This window comes from Hippopotamus amphibius, chromosome 1 (assembly GCF_030028045.1).
Source record: "Hippopotamus amphibius kiboko isolate mHipAmp2 chromosome 1, mHipAmp2.hap2, whole genome shotgun sequence".
In the NCBI taxonomy this organism is placed as follows: Eukaryota; Metazoa; Chordata; class Mammalia; order Artiodactyla; family Hippopotamidae; genus Hippopotamus; species Hippopotamus amphibius.
In genome coordinates, this window is record NC_080186.1 from 219,628,856 (window position 1) to 219,645,971 (window position 17,116).

General features: G+C 36.3%; 1 protein-coding gene across 3 annotated transcripts in view; it reads right to left on the reverse strand.

Annotated features, from left to right (window-relative positions):
• TNPO1 (transportin 1) overlaps positions 1 to 17,116 on the reverse strand; it is an 89,837-nt gene that overhangs the window by 40,559 nt on the left and 32,162 nt on the right. Inside the window, exons 1-6 of one of the 3 annotated variants that reach the window (XM_057741307.1) lie at positions 12,775 to 12,989; positions 12,524 to 12,637; positions 9,674 to 9,749; positions 5,902 to 6,051; positions 2,891 to 2,997; positions 664 to 797 (exon numbers count right to left, since the gene is read on the reverse strand). In XM_057741307.1, coding sequence (XP_057597290.1) covers positions 664 to 797; positions 2,891 to 2,997; positions 5,902 to 6,051; positions 9,674 to 9,749; positions 12,524 to 12,628 — 572 coding nt within the window. In that variant the 5' untranslated portion in view covers positions 12,629 to 12,637; positions 12,775 to 12,989. Of the gene's footprint in view, positions 1 to 663; positions 798 to 2,890; positions 2,998 to 5,901; positions 6,052 to 9,673; positions 9,750 to 12,523; positions 12,638 to 12,770; positions 12,990 to 17,116 lie in introns of those variants that run through there. The other 2 variants (XM_057741299.1, XM_057741288.1) reach the window with 2 other exon arrangements.

Consider the following 17,116-nt stretch of genomic DNA (forward strand, 5'->3'; position numbering starts at 1 on the left):
GGTATCATGATAATTACAGTTTGATAGGACAACTGATGGTAGTAAACTTAAAGGCTAACTGAATAGTCTAAATATGATACTTCAATAACTATATGCTAGGCACTGTTCAAGGAACTAAGAATATAGAGGAACACAAAGCAGACCAAGTTAACTTCAGGACCAGCCAACTAGGCCTACTATGTGATTTCAGATGTACTCAAAAATCCTCCCACCTTCATGCTTAAAATATATAATTAGATATAAAACCCTTAAACTAAAATTACTTAATAATTTAGATGTTATGCTGGAGGAATTTTTATTACACAGCTGCAAATGAAGGTACTTGTACTTGGCAGGGTGCATTAAAAAACAAAAAACATAAGACAACCCCAACAGCCCCTAAACACAATGAATTCCAGCCTTACACAAAGAACTTTAAAAGCATGACTGTTAACCATTATAAATGTAATTAACCATGTAGACGGTAGAGAAGTGCCGTATTCAATGAAAATTTCATCAGTTGACATTTCACAAGTTGTTATTAAAGGAGTAAATTTCAATGATCAAGTCCACCTCTATAGAACAACCAATTATCTCCTGCTAATCACAAAGATACTAGGTAATGCAAAATAAGGGAGTGGTCAGGTTCATGAATTTATAAATTAATATTGGCTATACAGATACCTTATTTTTGGACTACTGTGCTTGAAGAACTGTAAAAATTTGGGAATCATGATGTTGAGAGGACGATCTAAAACATCACTATCTAAAATCTCAGCAGAATCTTCACAAATCTTCTGAAGGGCACCAAATGCTCCCTGTAAAATACATTTCAATTATTAGAATTAAAAATGAAGCCATTTTAAAAGCAAAATGAGGGATACTAATTTGTAAAATGTTCTCAGCCCACATAAAATCTGTCATAAAAGCCATACATTTAATTATCAACTTTAAGAGAAATTATACCACTGAGTTATTTAAAACCTCAGTTTAAATATAATGGTACGTTTTATTTATTTATATTTATTTATTTATTGTCTGTGATGGGTCTTCGTTGTTGCTGTGAGGGCTTTCTCTCGTTGCTGTGAGCAGGGGCTACTCTTTGTTGTGGTACACGGGCTTCTCACTGCGGTGGCTCTCTTGTTGAGGAGCACAGGCTCTACGTGCATGGACTTTAGTAGTTGTGGTACATGGGCTCAGTAGTTGCACCTCTAGAGCATAGGCTCAACAGCTGTGGCACGGGCTTAGCTGCTCCATGGCATGTGGAATCCTTCCGGACCAGGGATCGAACCTATGTCCCCTGCATTGGCAGGCAGATCCTCAACCACTGTGCCATAAGGGATGTCTTTGGTACATTTTAATTTTAGCATTAAATGACTTAGAATTTTGATTGGAAGGGATTATAAATAATGTCATCTAACTAAAAAACAACTTCTGAAGTATCTGTGCCAACACTTTGTCAACATTAATTTTTCTTTATTAAATACCAGTTTGTTATAACAATGTAAAACTTTACGTTTACGCGTAAGTGCATTTAACCACTGTACCACTTCTCTTTCTGAAGCACAAAGAGGTCTTAATTATTAGAAAATTATTTATATGTAAACCATTCATTGACAAAAATTGTTAAAAGGGCAGACAATTCAAATTGGCAATTTCCCTACAAGGATTTTACAACAAAGTGGCTTACCTAGAGAGCTCCTGTATATAGTATCTAACCTACTAGTTACCTCAATCACCTACTTTACTCCGCATATAATTCTACCAGCAGTACCTCGGTGCTTATTCTCTGCAGTATGGTACAGTTACGAATACTGTATGACTTAGTAGCTCCACAATTTCATGATTATCAGTTTAAACTTCTCATTCTTGGAAAGTGCTTGCTTAAAATTTTGGTCTCCTTTTACGCTGTTATCATTATATCAAAACACTAATTTTAATCAACTATTAACTCACGGCTAAATATTATTTTTATCTTAGTTTTTCTGTAATCTCATTGTATTTCCAAGGTATTACTAGAAAACACGTATATGAGAATGTAAGATTTTTTTTTTCTTTTACAGAGGGAGAATAGTGGCTTTTTAAGGCTCCTTTTTGCTAGCTTTCCCTCTCCCTGGTCCTTTCTTCCCCAAGTCGGATTTGGCAACAAAATGTTAGTTAAGTCAAAAAGACCACCTGATTCCTTTTTATTAGGTTATTTTTGTACCTGCCCTACCTCCAAGCCTTATTCTTCTTTGAGAGGGAGATAAGTCACCTAAAAGAGAGGCAAAACACCTAAAATAATTTCCATTTGAAACAGACTTCTATCCAAACTGGAAGCCTGCTAATGGAAGAGATGGGTAATGTACTCAAGAAATTACAGGAAAACAAATCCACAGACTCCCTCTCATCTCCCCAAATGGAAAGGTTGCTACTGATTTGATCAGGGGCAAACAAGAGATTATAATTAACATATAATTAAAACTACACTAGATATACCTCAGACATATCATACAACAAGAGGCACAAAAACAACTTATAGACACTGAAAATGTACCCATGGTCTGGAAATTTGGTAAATTTAATTAAGTACTTCTTTGAAAAATACTACATCACCTGATTATGCTTGACAATAGCCCTGGCTGATTACATACATACCACCTAAAAATAGTTTTAAAATACAAAAATAGAAAATATTCCCTTGTAGGCAATTTAGTTAGAGGTTTTATAACTCAGTCTTTATAGAAAACAGTAAGATAAATGATCACTCTAACGTGAAACAAAAAGGTAACTTTAGGCTTCTAAGTTTTGAAGTTATATGTCTCAGAGGAATATTTTTTTCTCAAGATTACTAGAGACATGACAAGAAAATAAACAATATAACAAGAAAAACAGGAAAGAAAAGTTATGTATATGAAGCAAAAATCCTTACCTCACAAGTGTTGTAATCTTCAGAATCCAACAGGCTACAGAGTTTTGGTAAGAGGTCAGGCCAATTCTGCAATTCTCCCTTGGAGGCTATAGTTGTAATCAAAATACCTTGAAAGAAAACACATCTCTCTAAGAAATCTGACTGCATTATGTTAGACACTGCCTTGTAAACAACCACAAGCCAATGAGAGTGCTCACATGTGTTTGCACACAATGTTTAAATGTTCCACATCGCCGTTAAGACTTGCAAACCATGTCAACATTAACATTCATCAAGGATCCCTGGATCAACACAGTACATCTGTGGAAAACCCCAACATAGATCAGATCTGTTTCTAATCTTGTTTTCCAACATCTCACCCTCTTTTTATTTTTAACAAGTATCTGTACAGAAGACTAGAACTTGCTCTTCTCCAACAATATCAAGAATAATTCTACTTACTAAAATTACCCCTATTTTATAAAAAATATATACAAGAGTAGAAAGAAAATACACCAAAAATGTTATTAGCAGCACTTATCACTGGGTGATGAGTATCAGTCTTTTAGATTCAAATAAAAACACATCAAAGAGCTAAGAACAGCTCTCTGACTTAACCTAGCATCAAAGCCATAACCCACGGTAGGGTTAGAGAGAAAGCAGATGAGCCATCAGTCCCGAGCATTCCTACATGCCCACTCTGTTGGCACCAATTCCTATCCTGTGGACCGGCCACACACTCCTACAACAGTTCCCATTTACTGGTTCAAGGATGAATCACTGGCAAGATGATCCCAGATCATGGAGGCTAGGTGGCAGAGGCTGACTGATCGTGTCACTCTGACTGACTGGATTATTTCAACTGTGTCGTGTAGCTTAGTTGCGATACTTAAGGATTATGCAAACATAGAAATATGTAACAAAAATTCTGTGTCAATATTTTTCTCTGCCTTAGTAAATTTAATATTAGTAACATAATGTAATATGCTTGGTGATTACACATAAACTGACAGTAGGCAAATTATATGTATTTCAAAATACTAATTTGTAAAAAAAATTTTTTTTTTTACAATTCTCTCTTCCTAGTTATTTTGAGAATTCAGTGAGATATGCACACAAAATGTCAGGCATATAGTACTCAGTAATTATTACTGAATAGCAAATTCCACTGTTTGTATAAATTCTCTTTGAGTATTCCACTGTTAGTTTTAAGAAGGTTGCTCCCAATTGTAAAGAGCTAAAAAATGTAAACTTGTTGGCCAAGATTTACTCTCCACTAAAAAAATTAAATTATATGGTAAGGGTCAATGTATTAATAGCATTTTAAAGATATAACCCGTACAATTAAGTGGCCTTCTGGTAAGATCAAAAAGCAGCAAGACTAATAGTAGATTTGTTCCTCCTTGCCATGTATTTTTTTCCCTAAAGTTAAGACACACAAGAATTGAGCGAAAGAGAAAGTTCTGGATCTGCCTAAAGGAAACCAAACATGTCTTAAAACAAGCAATAATAAAAATTAAACACAAGCTAAAAACTGGTACTAACACTCTGCTGGCACTCATGACTTCTGCTGAGAGAGTATTAAAGACTGTTGACAGACTGACAAATTCAAATTAATCTGGCCTCATACAATCTCATCCACTCTCAAAAAATATTCTAGTACACCCAGCATAGGTGGAAAAAGTGAAAAATCAGAATTCTCAGTGGACTCAACAAAGATGGGAGTGAAAACTGATGTGCTTGGCAATACCTATTAAAATTTTAATTGTTTAAAGAACACACTTTGGACCCAGCAATATCACTTCTATGAATGTATTCTATAGAAACTTTCTCACCTGTGCATGAAATACATAAAAGGATGTTCATTGAAATAATAAAATTACAAACCAACCATACATTCTTTAACAGGAGAAACAATTTTACACCTATCTAATGGATTACCTGAAATGTGTTCCTTCCAAGCATACTTCCTTGGCAAGATTTCCAATATATACTGTGAAGATTAAAAAATTTTTAAAAGACTGGTATACAGTCACCATCCTTTTTATCAGTGTCCAGAGTTTGGTAGAAAATTAGGAGTACAGGAGAGTCCATCAGAATAACCTAGGGTGACCCTTTTCTCACATTATAAATGCCCTCTACCTATTCTGTTTAAAGCCAGTGTTAATAATGGCAATATCTGATATTTAGAGGGAAGTTACAGAGCCTCTGCTTTTTAAGTAAGAGATAAACTGGGTACTTTTCAAACCCACTATGAAACAAAATATACAAAAACAAAGAACTTTTAATGAAAATGACTGACTCATTGTGGAGGTTCTTAAGTGAATTCCATTCTACCAACCTGCCAGATTACCAGAAGCTTTCCAAGTCCTTGTGAAATGTAGCTGCTGAAACCCCATGGCATATGGAATCTACCCATTGGCAGGCTATTCTACAGTATGTGTCTATTTCTGCTTCTACACAGATGATGTGTGTGCTTACCGACAGTCAGTTGTTACTTATTCAAGTTACTAACACTAAGCATTTTAATACAGTATTTCATAAAATGATAGAAAGTTGTTCTTTCACTGAAAACCAGTTGCACACTGAGAAGACTCAAAAATTGCTGTAGACAAGGCAAATATAAAAACAAGTGGGATATAGTAAAAATCTAAGGTCCTACACATCAGTTGTTTTACAAAGAAATTTTTCTTGACGTGAAAAAGAAAGTGAAACTGGAAATTACACCCCATGGATGACACAAGGAAGACAAATAATTAAGGAACCCAAAGAAAAAACAGTAGTCCTAGATTAATATCACTTGCTAATGCCCCACTTTAACCAACTTTGATTAAGCAACTACTAGTGAACCTGGTCTCATTGGATTAAGAGAGCTTTTACCGTAACATCATTTCAAAAGCAAGTAATGAAAAAATTTCCCCATCACAATTCAACATGAAATGGATGACAGAAATTCCTACGGAAATGGTCTGTCACATCAGAAACCAACCCAGTTACAAACAGGATAAGCAAAATTGTAACAGACTGCTTACCTACAGTAGCTCTAATTAGAGGAGAGGAGTCACCAATATTGTTTAAACATTCACTCTTAATAAAGTCTGTTACACCATTTGGGAAGTTCTGAAAGTGTGCTTTCACATTATTCTTCAAAATGAGACCACTCAACGATCTTGTGGGTTCATCTGTAATAAAATAATAGTATTGAGTTTTAAAGTAGTTTTCATTTCAAAATATACCAAGAATGGTAACTTTAAAAATGTATTTAAAAACTGATTGTAACATTAACTTGCTATAACCAGGAAAAAAAACCACTGTAAATAATTATCAAAGGATTAGCTCCATGATTTATAGCTCAGGGTTTCTCAACCTTGGCACTAGTGACATTCTGGGCCAGGTAACTCTCTGTTGAGGCGTGCTATCCTGTGCCCTGTAAGATGTTTAGCAATATCACTGGTCATAGGTGCCAGTATTACCTCTCCAAGTTGTGACAACCAAAAATGTTTCCAGATAATGTCAAATGTCTCCTTGGGCGGCAGGGAGGGGGTGGGAGGGGAACAAAACTGCACCTGGTTGAGAACCACTGATTTAATTTGAGTTAACTTAGTTATATATGGTCAATGTACTCAAGCTTTACTGGAACCTGAAATAAACACCAAATTATAGATCTGAAAGTATCAGTCACTAAGGATATCCCATTAAGAAATTAAGTGGACAAAGAACATATGGGATCACCTTTACATACAAATAATTGCCGTTCATTTATATCATGTTTTTCACTTGCCTCCGAGCTAAAAAAAAAAAGGGAGGGGGGAACAATATTTAAATTTCCAGGAGTTTTTTAAAAATAGAATCTATGTAAAAGAAGTTTAATCTGTAGATGGTATTAACAAATTTTCAAGAACCAATTTAATATCCGTAGAATCTAACCAATGCTTTAGCAATTGGCATCATCACCAACAATATTAGCAATAGTTAACATTTTCTGAATGCTTAATAGGTACTAAACACTGCTAAGTGCTTTCCAAGTAGTTTGCATTTAATCCTCACCACCTCATGAGACAGGAACTATTATCTCCACTGCACAAACAAGGAAAACTGAGGCCTTTGCCAAAGTCACACAAGGCTACAAAATGGGGAAGCCAAAATATCAACCTTAGGAGTCTGGCTCCAGAGCCTACACTCATGCATGGTACAGTATCACCCTCCTCAAAGGGCTGGAAGACATGAAGAGCTGGTGTATGGAACACAACATGCTATTTCAACACTACTGTTTTACATACTTTATAAAAAATAAAACAATCCAAGCTTGTTCTAGTTAGTAGTATGTTCCCAAAGTCTGATTGGCATGGAAATCTTCAAGGGTACAGCACAGGAGAAGGCAAAAAGATAAGTGTTTCTTTGCATATAAACCCCATTCAAGCCATCAGAGCAATATAGCCTATGAGCTTTTTATGTCACCCTCTAAAAATGTCTTCCTGGTTTCAATTACCACCATTCAATCAGTAACTTAAAATGAAACAAAAATACTTTTACATTCTCTTCAAAGTTTAAAACTTTCATAACATAAAAGAATAGCCAGATATTTAACTTCTGCGAGCAATAAGCTTTTTTGTCTTAAATTATCCATTAATAATTCAGTCATGTAACTTTATTTTAAATGGCAAGTGTATTTGTTTACAAAAATACACTATCATTTTTACAATTAAGATTACAAGATGAAGAGTTTTAAAAAATTCACGAGGTGAAATGACTTAAAATTTAAAAATATAAAATATTTTACATCAAAATATTTAATTAAAAATATCCCTGCCCAAAATTCATTTAAAAGAGCCAAAAATTAACCATGTCCTCTTTTTTAAAAAAGGACTACATTACTAGGTCTCAATTCACATCTGTAAAGTGAGGGAAGTAGATGAGCTGATCTCTGAGGTTTTCTCCACATCTAAAATTTTACTCCATGATTCAGTGTGAACAAATTCAAATGAGGAATGGCAAAAAGCTTCCTAAATAAATAAGCATTTTCATTTTAAGAATTTACTTATGTTTCTTCTCTAATATGGATGGCCACAATGCTAATTTTTTAAAATAGAAAACTAGATATAGCAGACTTGTATCCCAAATAAATGAATAAACACAGGAAGAAATATCAAGTGTTAGATAAACTCCTTTCCAACACTTTATGGTTTGCTAATTAATAGGTCTTTTGGGAGGCAGTTACATACCCAACCTCTCTTGCTGCTATTTGAATTATATGTCTGTCTGCTTTTAAAAATACTTCTGATGTATCCTCATAGCCCAAGAAAGTTTTAAGAGAGTATAATGTTATAATAATCTTAATATTTGGAATTTAGAATGAGGACATGACAGAGAATAGACGGCTTGGTGAAAACAAAGTTAAATTTTTCAAGTAAAACAATGTAATTCAGAAAAATTCATTTACTATAAATCTTTAAGTTCTTACAGCATTATCTGTTTACAACTACTATGTGGGAAAAATAAAATTTCTATATTAAGAAATAACACATTAACGTATATTTATCAAATTAGGAATATTAATTGCTGAATGTAAAGATATGCTGAAAGACTTTCTAGTTTCTTAAAATTTAAATTTAGAAAAAAAGTTTCTCTTACATGCCTTAATCACAAATTAAAATCCCTAAAATTAACTAGAAAATTTGAAAATAATTCAAAATAAATCACTACACTGTGCATGGATTATTAAAATCTGAATAAACACAAGATTAGTGAGATTTTAAGGCCATTAACCCGCTCACTAGTGCTTGGAGTTGAAACCTTACAGGTGGTCTGGTAGTCTAACACAGGCATTTTGTAGCTGAAAAAAGCAAGAGAGATGAAATGAGTGTCAGCGTCTAAGACATATTTCCCAACTCCAAGTGTAGTGGAAAACACTTCAGTGCTGGTTCTGAGTGTCTGACATTGTTCCAGGAAGGGACTACTCAAATAACGCTATGAAGAACACCTCTCACTACAATGCAAGCGCCATGAGGGCAGAGATTCTCATTTATTTTGTTCACTTTTATTCTTTATTGCCCCTGAGCCAGCAAAGTGCCTGGCAAAGAAGTGATGTTCAATAAATATCTGTGAAATGAATAAAATCTAGAGGGACACATTACTTGTATTATAAACAATCAAATGACCAATGTCATTTAAAAATCAGACTAGTTTTCAGGCTTTGTTATAGAAGTAATTTAAAATTGTTATAGAATAGTTTATGAAAAAGTTTCATGTATACTGTTTGTTAGAAGGGTTAAAAAAGTTACAAGAGTCTGGGAATAGAATGATCCTATTTTTCGTTAAAATTTAAAATAGTACTAGCCATATAAAGGAGTATACAATTAAGAGACTAACAATTATCTCTGAGTGATGGGATTACATGACTTTTCATTTTGGTTATATGAACTTCCAATCGTACAAATATGATCACATATAATCAGTTATTTAGCAAATCCTGCATTCAATCTGTGTATTAAAAGAAATAAATCTCTATGACATTCATGTACAATGACTGAAGCTAAACACCAAAGCAGACTTTGGAACATTCTTTTCATTTGCAAAGGATGAGCGAATTTATTACAAAAACATCCAATTAACAACTGAGTTCTCATTAAGCATCTAAATACTTGGTAGTAACTCTTTCATTCCACATCTTTAAAGCAAATGGTTACTGCAAAATGAAATCCTTTGAAATCAGTAATTCTTTGCATATTTTAACACATCTCAAAGACATTTAAAATTTAAAGTGTAAGGAACTTTTAAGTAGTTATCAACACAAACCCTACTTACCTTCAGATTTTAATTTTGTAAGAACAAAAATCAGGTAGTTGTTAAAGTCTGGATATTGATTGAGTTGTTCCAGTTTCTAGAACAAACAGTAGTTAAGGAAACTTCTCAGTGTAATCTAAGGAAGGAATTAGGCATTTTTAATCTAAAATCAAGAATCTCGTGATTTTTAACCTTGCATTTTTTCGGTGAGGATAAAATTCTTATTAAAATCATCAATATGCTATTCCAAGAATACACCAATGGTTGTATTAAACCTCTTGCATGCTTTATTGCTGAAATAGTAAACAATATTTTACATCAGTTATATTCAATACAACATAAGCTAAGCTCCACTTTCAGCACAGACACACATGATATGAAAAAAAAATTCAAAACAATTTCTTTGATTCATTTGAACTTAAAAAAAAAAAACCCAATCAGAAAAGTATTTAATATAAAATAATGACAAAAATGAAAAGCATTCCAAAGAAACAAAAACATGTCTTTTTAAAGATCACTTAGGGAAATTAAGTGCTTTTATTAGACTCATTTGCTCTTTAGAATTCAAAAAATTAAGATAAAATGCTATTTATGTGCAAGTCTACATATCAAATTTTATTTTATAGAGTTAGTATTATGAAATTGCTGCACTGCAATAGGTCTACATTTCTGTCCCACCACCCCCCAACAAAATCTAACATTTCCAGTGACATAAATGTGCAGGTATTTCATTCTGTTGGCAGGCAATAATGACATAATGCTCTACTATGTCTTTCTTCATGCCCTCTTAATCCCTAATATACTTTTTAATAACACCTCCAATTGTGTTTTATTAGTCACAATTTTCTCAATAGACCTAAATCTTTAAATTAAATCCACAATACAAACTCAAGGCATACCACACCAGCTATTTATTATACACTAGGATACCCTCAGTGTTCAGAACATAAATTAACTATCAAAATGCACTTCTCTAGGAAAATTCCAAGGTGTATTTTCTTTGACCAAAGAAACTCTAATGATTTCTTTCTTCAGTGAACAGCCAAGATTAACAGCATGCTGATATGCCAATAATTTTTCATATTTCCAGATAAGATTCAGTTTCTTAGAACTTGCACCATCTATACATAATATTATAACGGTCTTTCTAAAAGTGCTCAAACCTATACAAAAACAATAATTACATTTTTTCCAAAGGAGACACAAAAGAACAAAGTCATCATTAGGCACTTTGAAAATATAAAGCGGGGCGTATTTTTAAAATACTATTAACCTTAATCTACTGAAATTTAATTTGTTCCTTATACAGAGAGCATGCTATGCTCCAGGCACACAAAATATACTGCAAATTTTTAGCCCACGCACCATACTAAGCATATAAAAGGTACTTAATACATATGTACTAAAATATGAAATTATGAGATACAGTGCCGTAGAAGAAATTACAATGTGGTTTGGGGCTTGGCTAACTTAAGAAATTAACTATCATATAACACCTACAACTCATCAAATATCAACTTCTATCATTTCTACAGCTATGACAACACAAATTAAGACTGAGCCACAGCAATGTTTCAAATACAAGCTCCAATACATCCCCAAACGACTATTCTCTCCTTCAGTACTAGCAGTATTCAAGCAAAATGGCTTCAAAAAACCAAACCAGGTAGACCTAAATCATTAACACCTCCATTTTAAAATAAGCAGTATTAATTAACCAAAAGGCTAGATACTTACCTACTGAAAGTTTTAAGTTACAGCAATGAAGTACTTCTCTGAGAAACTTATTTACCAGAGCTTCTCAAGTAATTGTATTTAACTTAACGTTTATAGTGTTTTAAATTCAAGTAAGTCCAAACTACACCAAAAGAGCTTACTTAGCCAAATTCCATACTAAGCAATTTTCCCTGTTTATTAACAATAAAAATTAAGAGGCTTTTTTTGCAAACAGCAGACTTAAGTTTTTTAAACAGTTAACTTCGTCTTACAATAACGGAGATAAAAGGATTATTTATGATCCGGAGAATTTGTTGCCTTTATTGGATGCAGTAAGAGCTCTCCATTTAACCAGTTTGGCGCACTACAGAAAGCACACATAGCAGAGGTTTTGGTTCTTCTCTTAAGCCTTTCTGCCTCTAAAACCGCAGCAACAGAACCGCTACACCAGCAAACTCGGTACAGCCTTGGGTAACTGAGGACACCGTCTTGAGTCAAAGGTTCAAAAAGAAAATCTCAGTTGGGAGGCAGGGAGCTCCCAACAGGTGTTGGCATGAACAGCCCGGGAGTGAGGCTGAGACCCCTCACTTCCAGGTTTCCAGCCCTTCAGGGCAATGGCCTGGAAGAAATCCCACGCCCAACACTCAGGCAGTTCAAACCCCGCGCCAGCTCCACCCAACTCCGGCCGGCGAGCTCCGCCGCGCACAGAGCGCACCCGCCCAGCCTCCCGCTCGGCCCGCCGCCCCCTCGGCGCCGGGCGCATGGTGTGGGCCGGGACGCCGGGGGTCCGCGCCGCCGCTCCGCTCTCCGCCCCCTCGGCCGGTCGGCGGCGGGCGGGGACGTGGCGGGCGGGCGGCCGGCGCACATGTCGCGATCGCGGGCGGCGGCCGGGAACCCCCGCCTCCCGCGGGGCGGAAGCTGGCGGCCGCGGTAGCGGCGCCCGGCCCCGAGGCACGAGGGCCGCGTGCGCGAGGCGCCGGGCAGGGGCGGCGGCGGCGGCGGCGGCGGGCGGGCCTCTCCTCGCGGGCGGACGGAGGGCGGAGGGATCCGGGGAGCGGGAGGAGGGGGAGGGGCGGCGGGAGCCACCCGGCCGCCGAGAGCGGGCCCCGCGCCGGGCGAGCTGCGCGGGCGGCGGCGAGGCCTCGGAAAGGATACTTGTTGCACGGTTCTCTGGATGGTGGTGTCTGGGGACTGGGACTCCTTCAGCAGCTGCAGGATTTGCTGAAGCCCTTGCTCGTCAGGTTTCCACTCATACTCCATCTTGGTTTGCTGCAAATAAAGCCAGACACAGGAAGAGACGGAGCAAATGTTACTCCCCGTGCACAGGCCCGAGGGCTTCCCGCGCCGAGCACCCCCCTCCTCCCCGCCAGAGCCACCGCTGCGCTCCCCGGACGCCTCGGACCTGCCTGGGGCACCCCGAAGGAAGTCTCGGACGGCGAAACCCGGGGGAACTGATCCGAGCAGCTCAGCCGCCAACGTCTGCTGCTGCTTGCCGCGGCCGCCGAGCGCAAGGAGCCGACCAGACTGAGTCACCGCGAATTTGCAATCTGGCCCCTAGACCGCTCACGGGAGCCCCCTGGGTCCTAGTGCCACGCAGTTTTCTCCAATCCAACTCTACTTCCATCCAGATTATTACTGATTTAAGGGTTAATCAAAAATCAAGTCCTTATCAAAACCCCTGCGAAACACCTGAAGAGATGTGATTTTGGGTTTTAGTCATTTTAAGTTAACATGGTTCATAATTAAGAATAACGGAAAAAAGCCTGATAATTCCCGACAGCTCAATAATACTAGAAAAATAACAATGTTTACATTTCAATTTGATATATAAAGCACTAAATACTAATATTTAGTCTAAAATATTAAAGATGCATTGCAATCACAACCCACACCGATAAACACTACATGTTGCATTTACATTTGCAAAATTTGACTTAAAAAATGCATTCTTTCATAACCTTCAACTTTTGAACTCTTTAAGTGAAATAAACTCCATTTGAAATAATAACTAATAACTCTGGGCTGAAGAAAAAACAAGAAAAATAATGTAATTTTACAACTGGATAGTGTTTAATTATATTAACGTGTTTTCACATACATTTTCTCATTTTATTATCACTCTGACAGGAGGTGGTATTATTTGCCCCCATCTGGCAACTGTGGAACAAAAAGATCAGAGGAAATTACAACAATTAATTAGCTAAGATTGGGAGACTATCGGTTTCTTAAACTACTATGAGTTGCATCTGCAAGAATCAATGTAAACTATTATATCAATGACAGTTTCTTTAAAACTAAATGCTTAAACAGAAACAAAACTTAAGTATCAAGCATGAATTATTTGTAAAAATCAAACTGAATTTGCTGAAGGAGAGGATTTTTCCATATGGATCTACCACTACTTTGATGGTTTGACAGCTGAATTTAGTCCCTTCCTAGTAGGAGTCCCTTCCTAGCAGGGGTTAAAAAAAATTACCTGACCTTACAGTACCTCTCTAGTTAGCATTGTTTTCCGTTTTTCTATTTTTAAAAAACCTTTTCCTCTCTCCTTCTTCACCTTTATTTTCGGCTTAATATCCTCAATCTAGCTTTGCTCACCAAATTCTACCGACTTCCTAAATGACCTAACCTCCAAACAAACTCCCCCAAAACAAAAACAATGATATCTGGACATGATATCTATTAATAATATTGTAGTGTTTTTATTCTAGTCTTCATTCTGTATGCTTACATATTTTATAATAATGGGGTTGTCTTGCTTCTTGGCCAATTCCATATATTATTAAATATTAAAAGTATTTTTAAAAACAAAGTATTCCATTGTAGTGCTGTGCCATAATTTTAATAAACCTTTAATTGATATAATATATACAATAACCTGCACAAATCATAAGCATACAAGTAGATGGATTTCTACAAAGTGAATACACCTGTGTAACCAACATGCCCATCAAGATAAAGATCATTACCAGTACCATGGTTTCTCTTGTACCCATTCTTGGTCATCAACCCATGTGATAATCCCTATTATAATTTCTATCATTATAGAGACCTCTCCCCCTTCCCTCCTGACTTTTTTACTTCAGAAACTCTAAAAGCTTTTAAACACATAATATTGCATGGCCATCATTCCAGGCCACTACATATAGATTTAACTTTTCACTTTTTAATAGATGCACACTGGTCTTTAGAATGGATAGAACATAACTTGTTCAACCATTTCCTTCCAGGTTGCTTCTACTTTTTTGTGACTTTGAACAACACAGCAAAAAACACTCTTGTACTAATGTCCCCCTACCCAGTAATGGCAACCCAGTGGGATTAATAGGCCAAAAGCATGTGTATTTAAAAATTTCTAATAGTTATTACCAGGTTACTTTCCACAAACAGTTATGCAATCCACACTCACCAACAATATGTTTCCCATATATCCACCAGCACGTTCTTTTAATTTTTTTTAATCTAATGCACGAACATTTTAAATTTCTCCTGTTCTGGACGGGGGAGGGAGTGCATGAAGAGGGGGTGAGGAACCTTAGTTATGAGTTAGAGCTCTTGCTGTGCATACCCCACCTGTTGAGGTGACAACTGGATACCTACTTAACTCCTTATCTGCCTTCCTGAACAAAAAACTAAGGCTAGGGGCCAATAACAGCGAAGTCCGAAAGATACCTTCATCATACCAATCCTGAGGATGACTGCCCCATAATAACATTACCATGCTTCCTTCTTTATCCCTGCATTCAAATAAATAGATTTTTTTCTTTTTGAATAGCTTAGTATTAAGAACATTTAATTTGATCAGCCTATGATGATGAAATAGGAAGAAATGAGATAAACTATTCCCTCACACCTTACTCAAGTTATCTGGAACAAAAGGCTCTCAAAAATATTTGACTGTTGATTGCTTGATAAGAGATCTCAGGCCACTTTGAACTTCCATACTGCATTTTTAATTGTGGTAAAATATACATAATATAAAATTTAGCATTTAACCATTTAAAGTGTACAGTGCAGTGGCATTAAGTACATTTTCTTTGCTGAGCAACCACTGTCACCTCTACCTCCAGAACGTACCACATTTATTTTAATAGCCATTAAAATTAGGAAGAATCTTACCCTAGGGTAGCCAAAGATATCGCAGGGTTATTTACATAATGTCTGAAGTACTTCAAACTAACCAAGCCCACCGGAATTATGAGGTAGAAATTATTTAAAAAGTAAACTACATCTATATTAAATAGAATATCCAGATTAATATTAAATTTTCTCAAAATATAATTCTTTTTGCACACTGAAGACTCAGAAAAGGGAAGTAGTACTTCAAATTTTTCTCTTTTAGAGTACACAAATCATGCTGATTGGTCCATGACATTCAACAGTAAGTCCCTCCTCCCCCACAAAAGGCATTTCAATAAGCCAAGACAGTTATTTGAACTATCTACACAGAAGATGGCACCAGAATAAAAAGCTTGCAAGAGGTAAGTTACTGTAAGATAACATCCTGGCCTTTCGGAAAACTAAAACTTACTCAAGTTCTAAACTAAGAACTTGAATTTACATTAAAAATTTGAACTACCAAAGTGTACACTCTAAAAAAAATTTTTTTTTGAATTTACTACAGTTGATGAGAGGTAAAGAAGCCAGACTGGTTGAAAAGGTAAAAATACAGCAGACAGAAGCTCTGGACTCAACCAACCTAAATTTAAATCCTGGTTCTTTCACTTAGTAGCTGTGAAAACCTGGGCAAGTTAATTAATCTCTCTGAGCCTCAGCTTCCCAACTATAAAATAAGAATATACTGACTCCATAATAGGATTATAGGTACCTGCCTGGCATACAGTATGGTTTGAAATTTAGTAGTTTTATTTGTTACATCAATGGTTTTCTGCTGCCTGCAAGATGACATCTAACTTCTTTTTCATGGACGAGGCTCTTCATGATCTGGTCCATCACCTCCAGGGACAGCTTTATCTCTTACAACTCAACCTCCAACTTTTATGCTCCAGCAATACCAACCGCACCTCTCATACCTCTGAACCTTTGAATAGGGATTTCCTGTCTGGAATGCCCTCTTTACATTTGACCATTTGGCAAACTCCATCTCACTCTTCAGAGATATGCTCATCTACTCAGTTTCCAAGTATTTACTGAGAGTCTTCCTTAGCACTATGATACTGGATACTATTTCTCCTCTGTAACACTACTGTAGGACCTCCCCACAAGACTTAAGTATTTTTTTCATCAAAGATCTATAGTTTATGGCTATTTCCATTTCACAAACTGTCGTTATTTCCAGGTCTGTCTTAGCAACACATCATGTGTTCCTTGAGAGCAATGACAGTATCTTTTTGCCGCTTTTGAATCACTAGCAGAATGATTCAATAAATATTTGCTGAATAAATACTACTGTTGTTCATTACTCAAGTATTATTGTTGTCCATTAATTCAACTGAATAAATATTAAGCTGAGCAACTACCATGTACTCAGTGAGCATTAGAGGTTTGAAGGTAAGTAAAATACTGTTCTTGCCCTAAGTTCTCATTCAGTGACAGAAACAGATGGCTGTCTATGAATGAAGTATATGATTGAAGTGCAATAGGAAAAGAGAGGAAAGAGAATATATTCTGATAGGAAGAAAGAAGTGCTTTTCTCTCATATGCTTCAGAGTCTTTTTTTTTTCTCCTAATTTCAATTAAATTCCAACAAATATTTACTGAGCAGTCAGATGGTTCCACCTATATGGT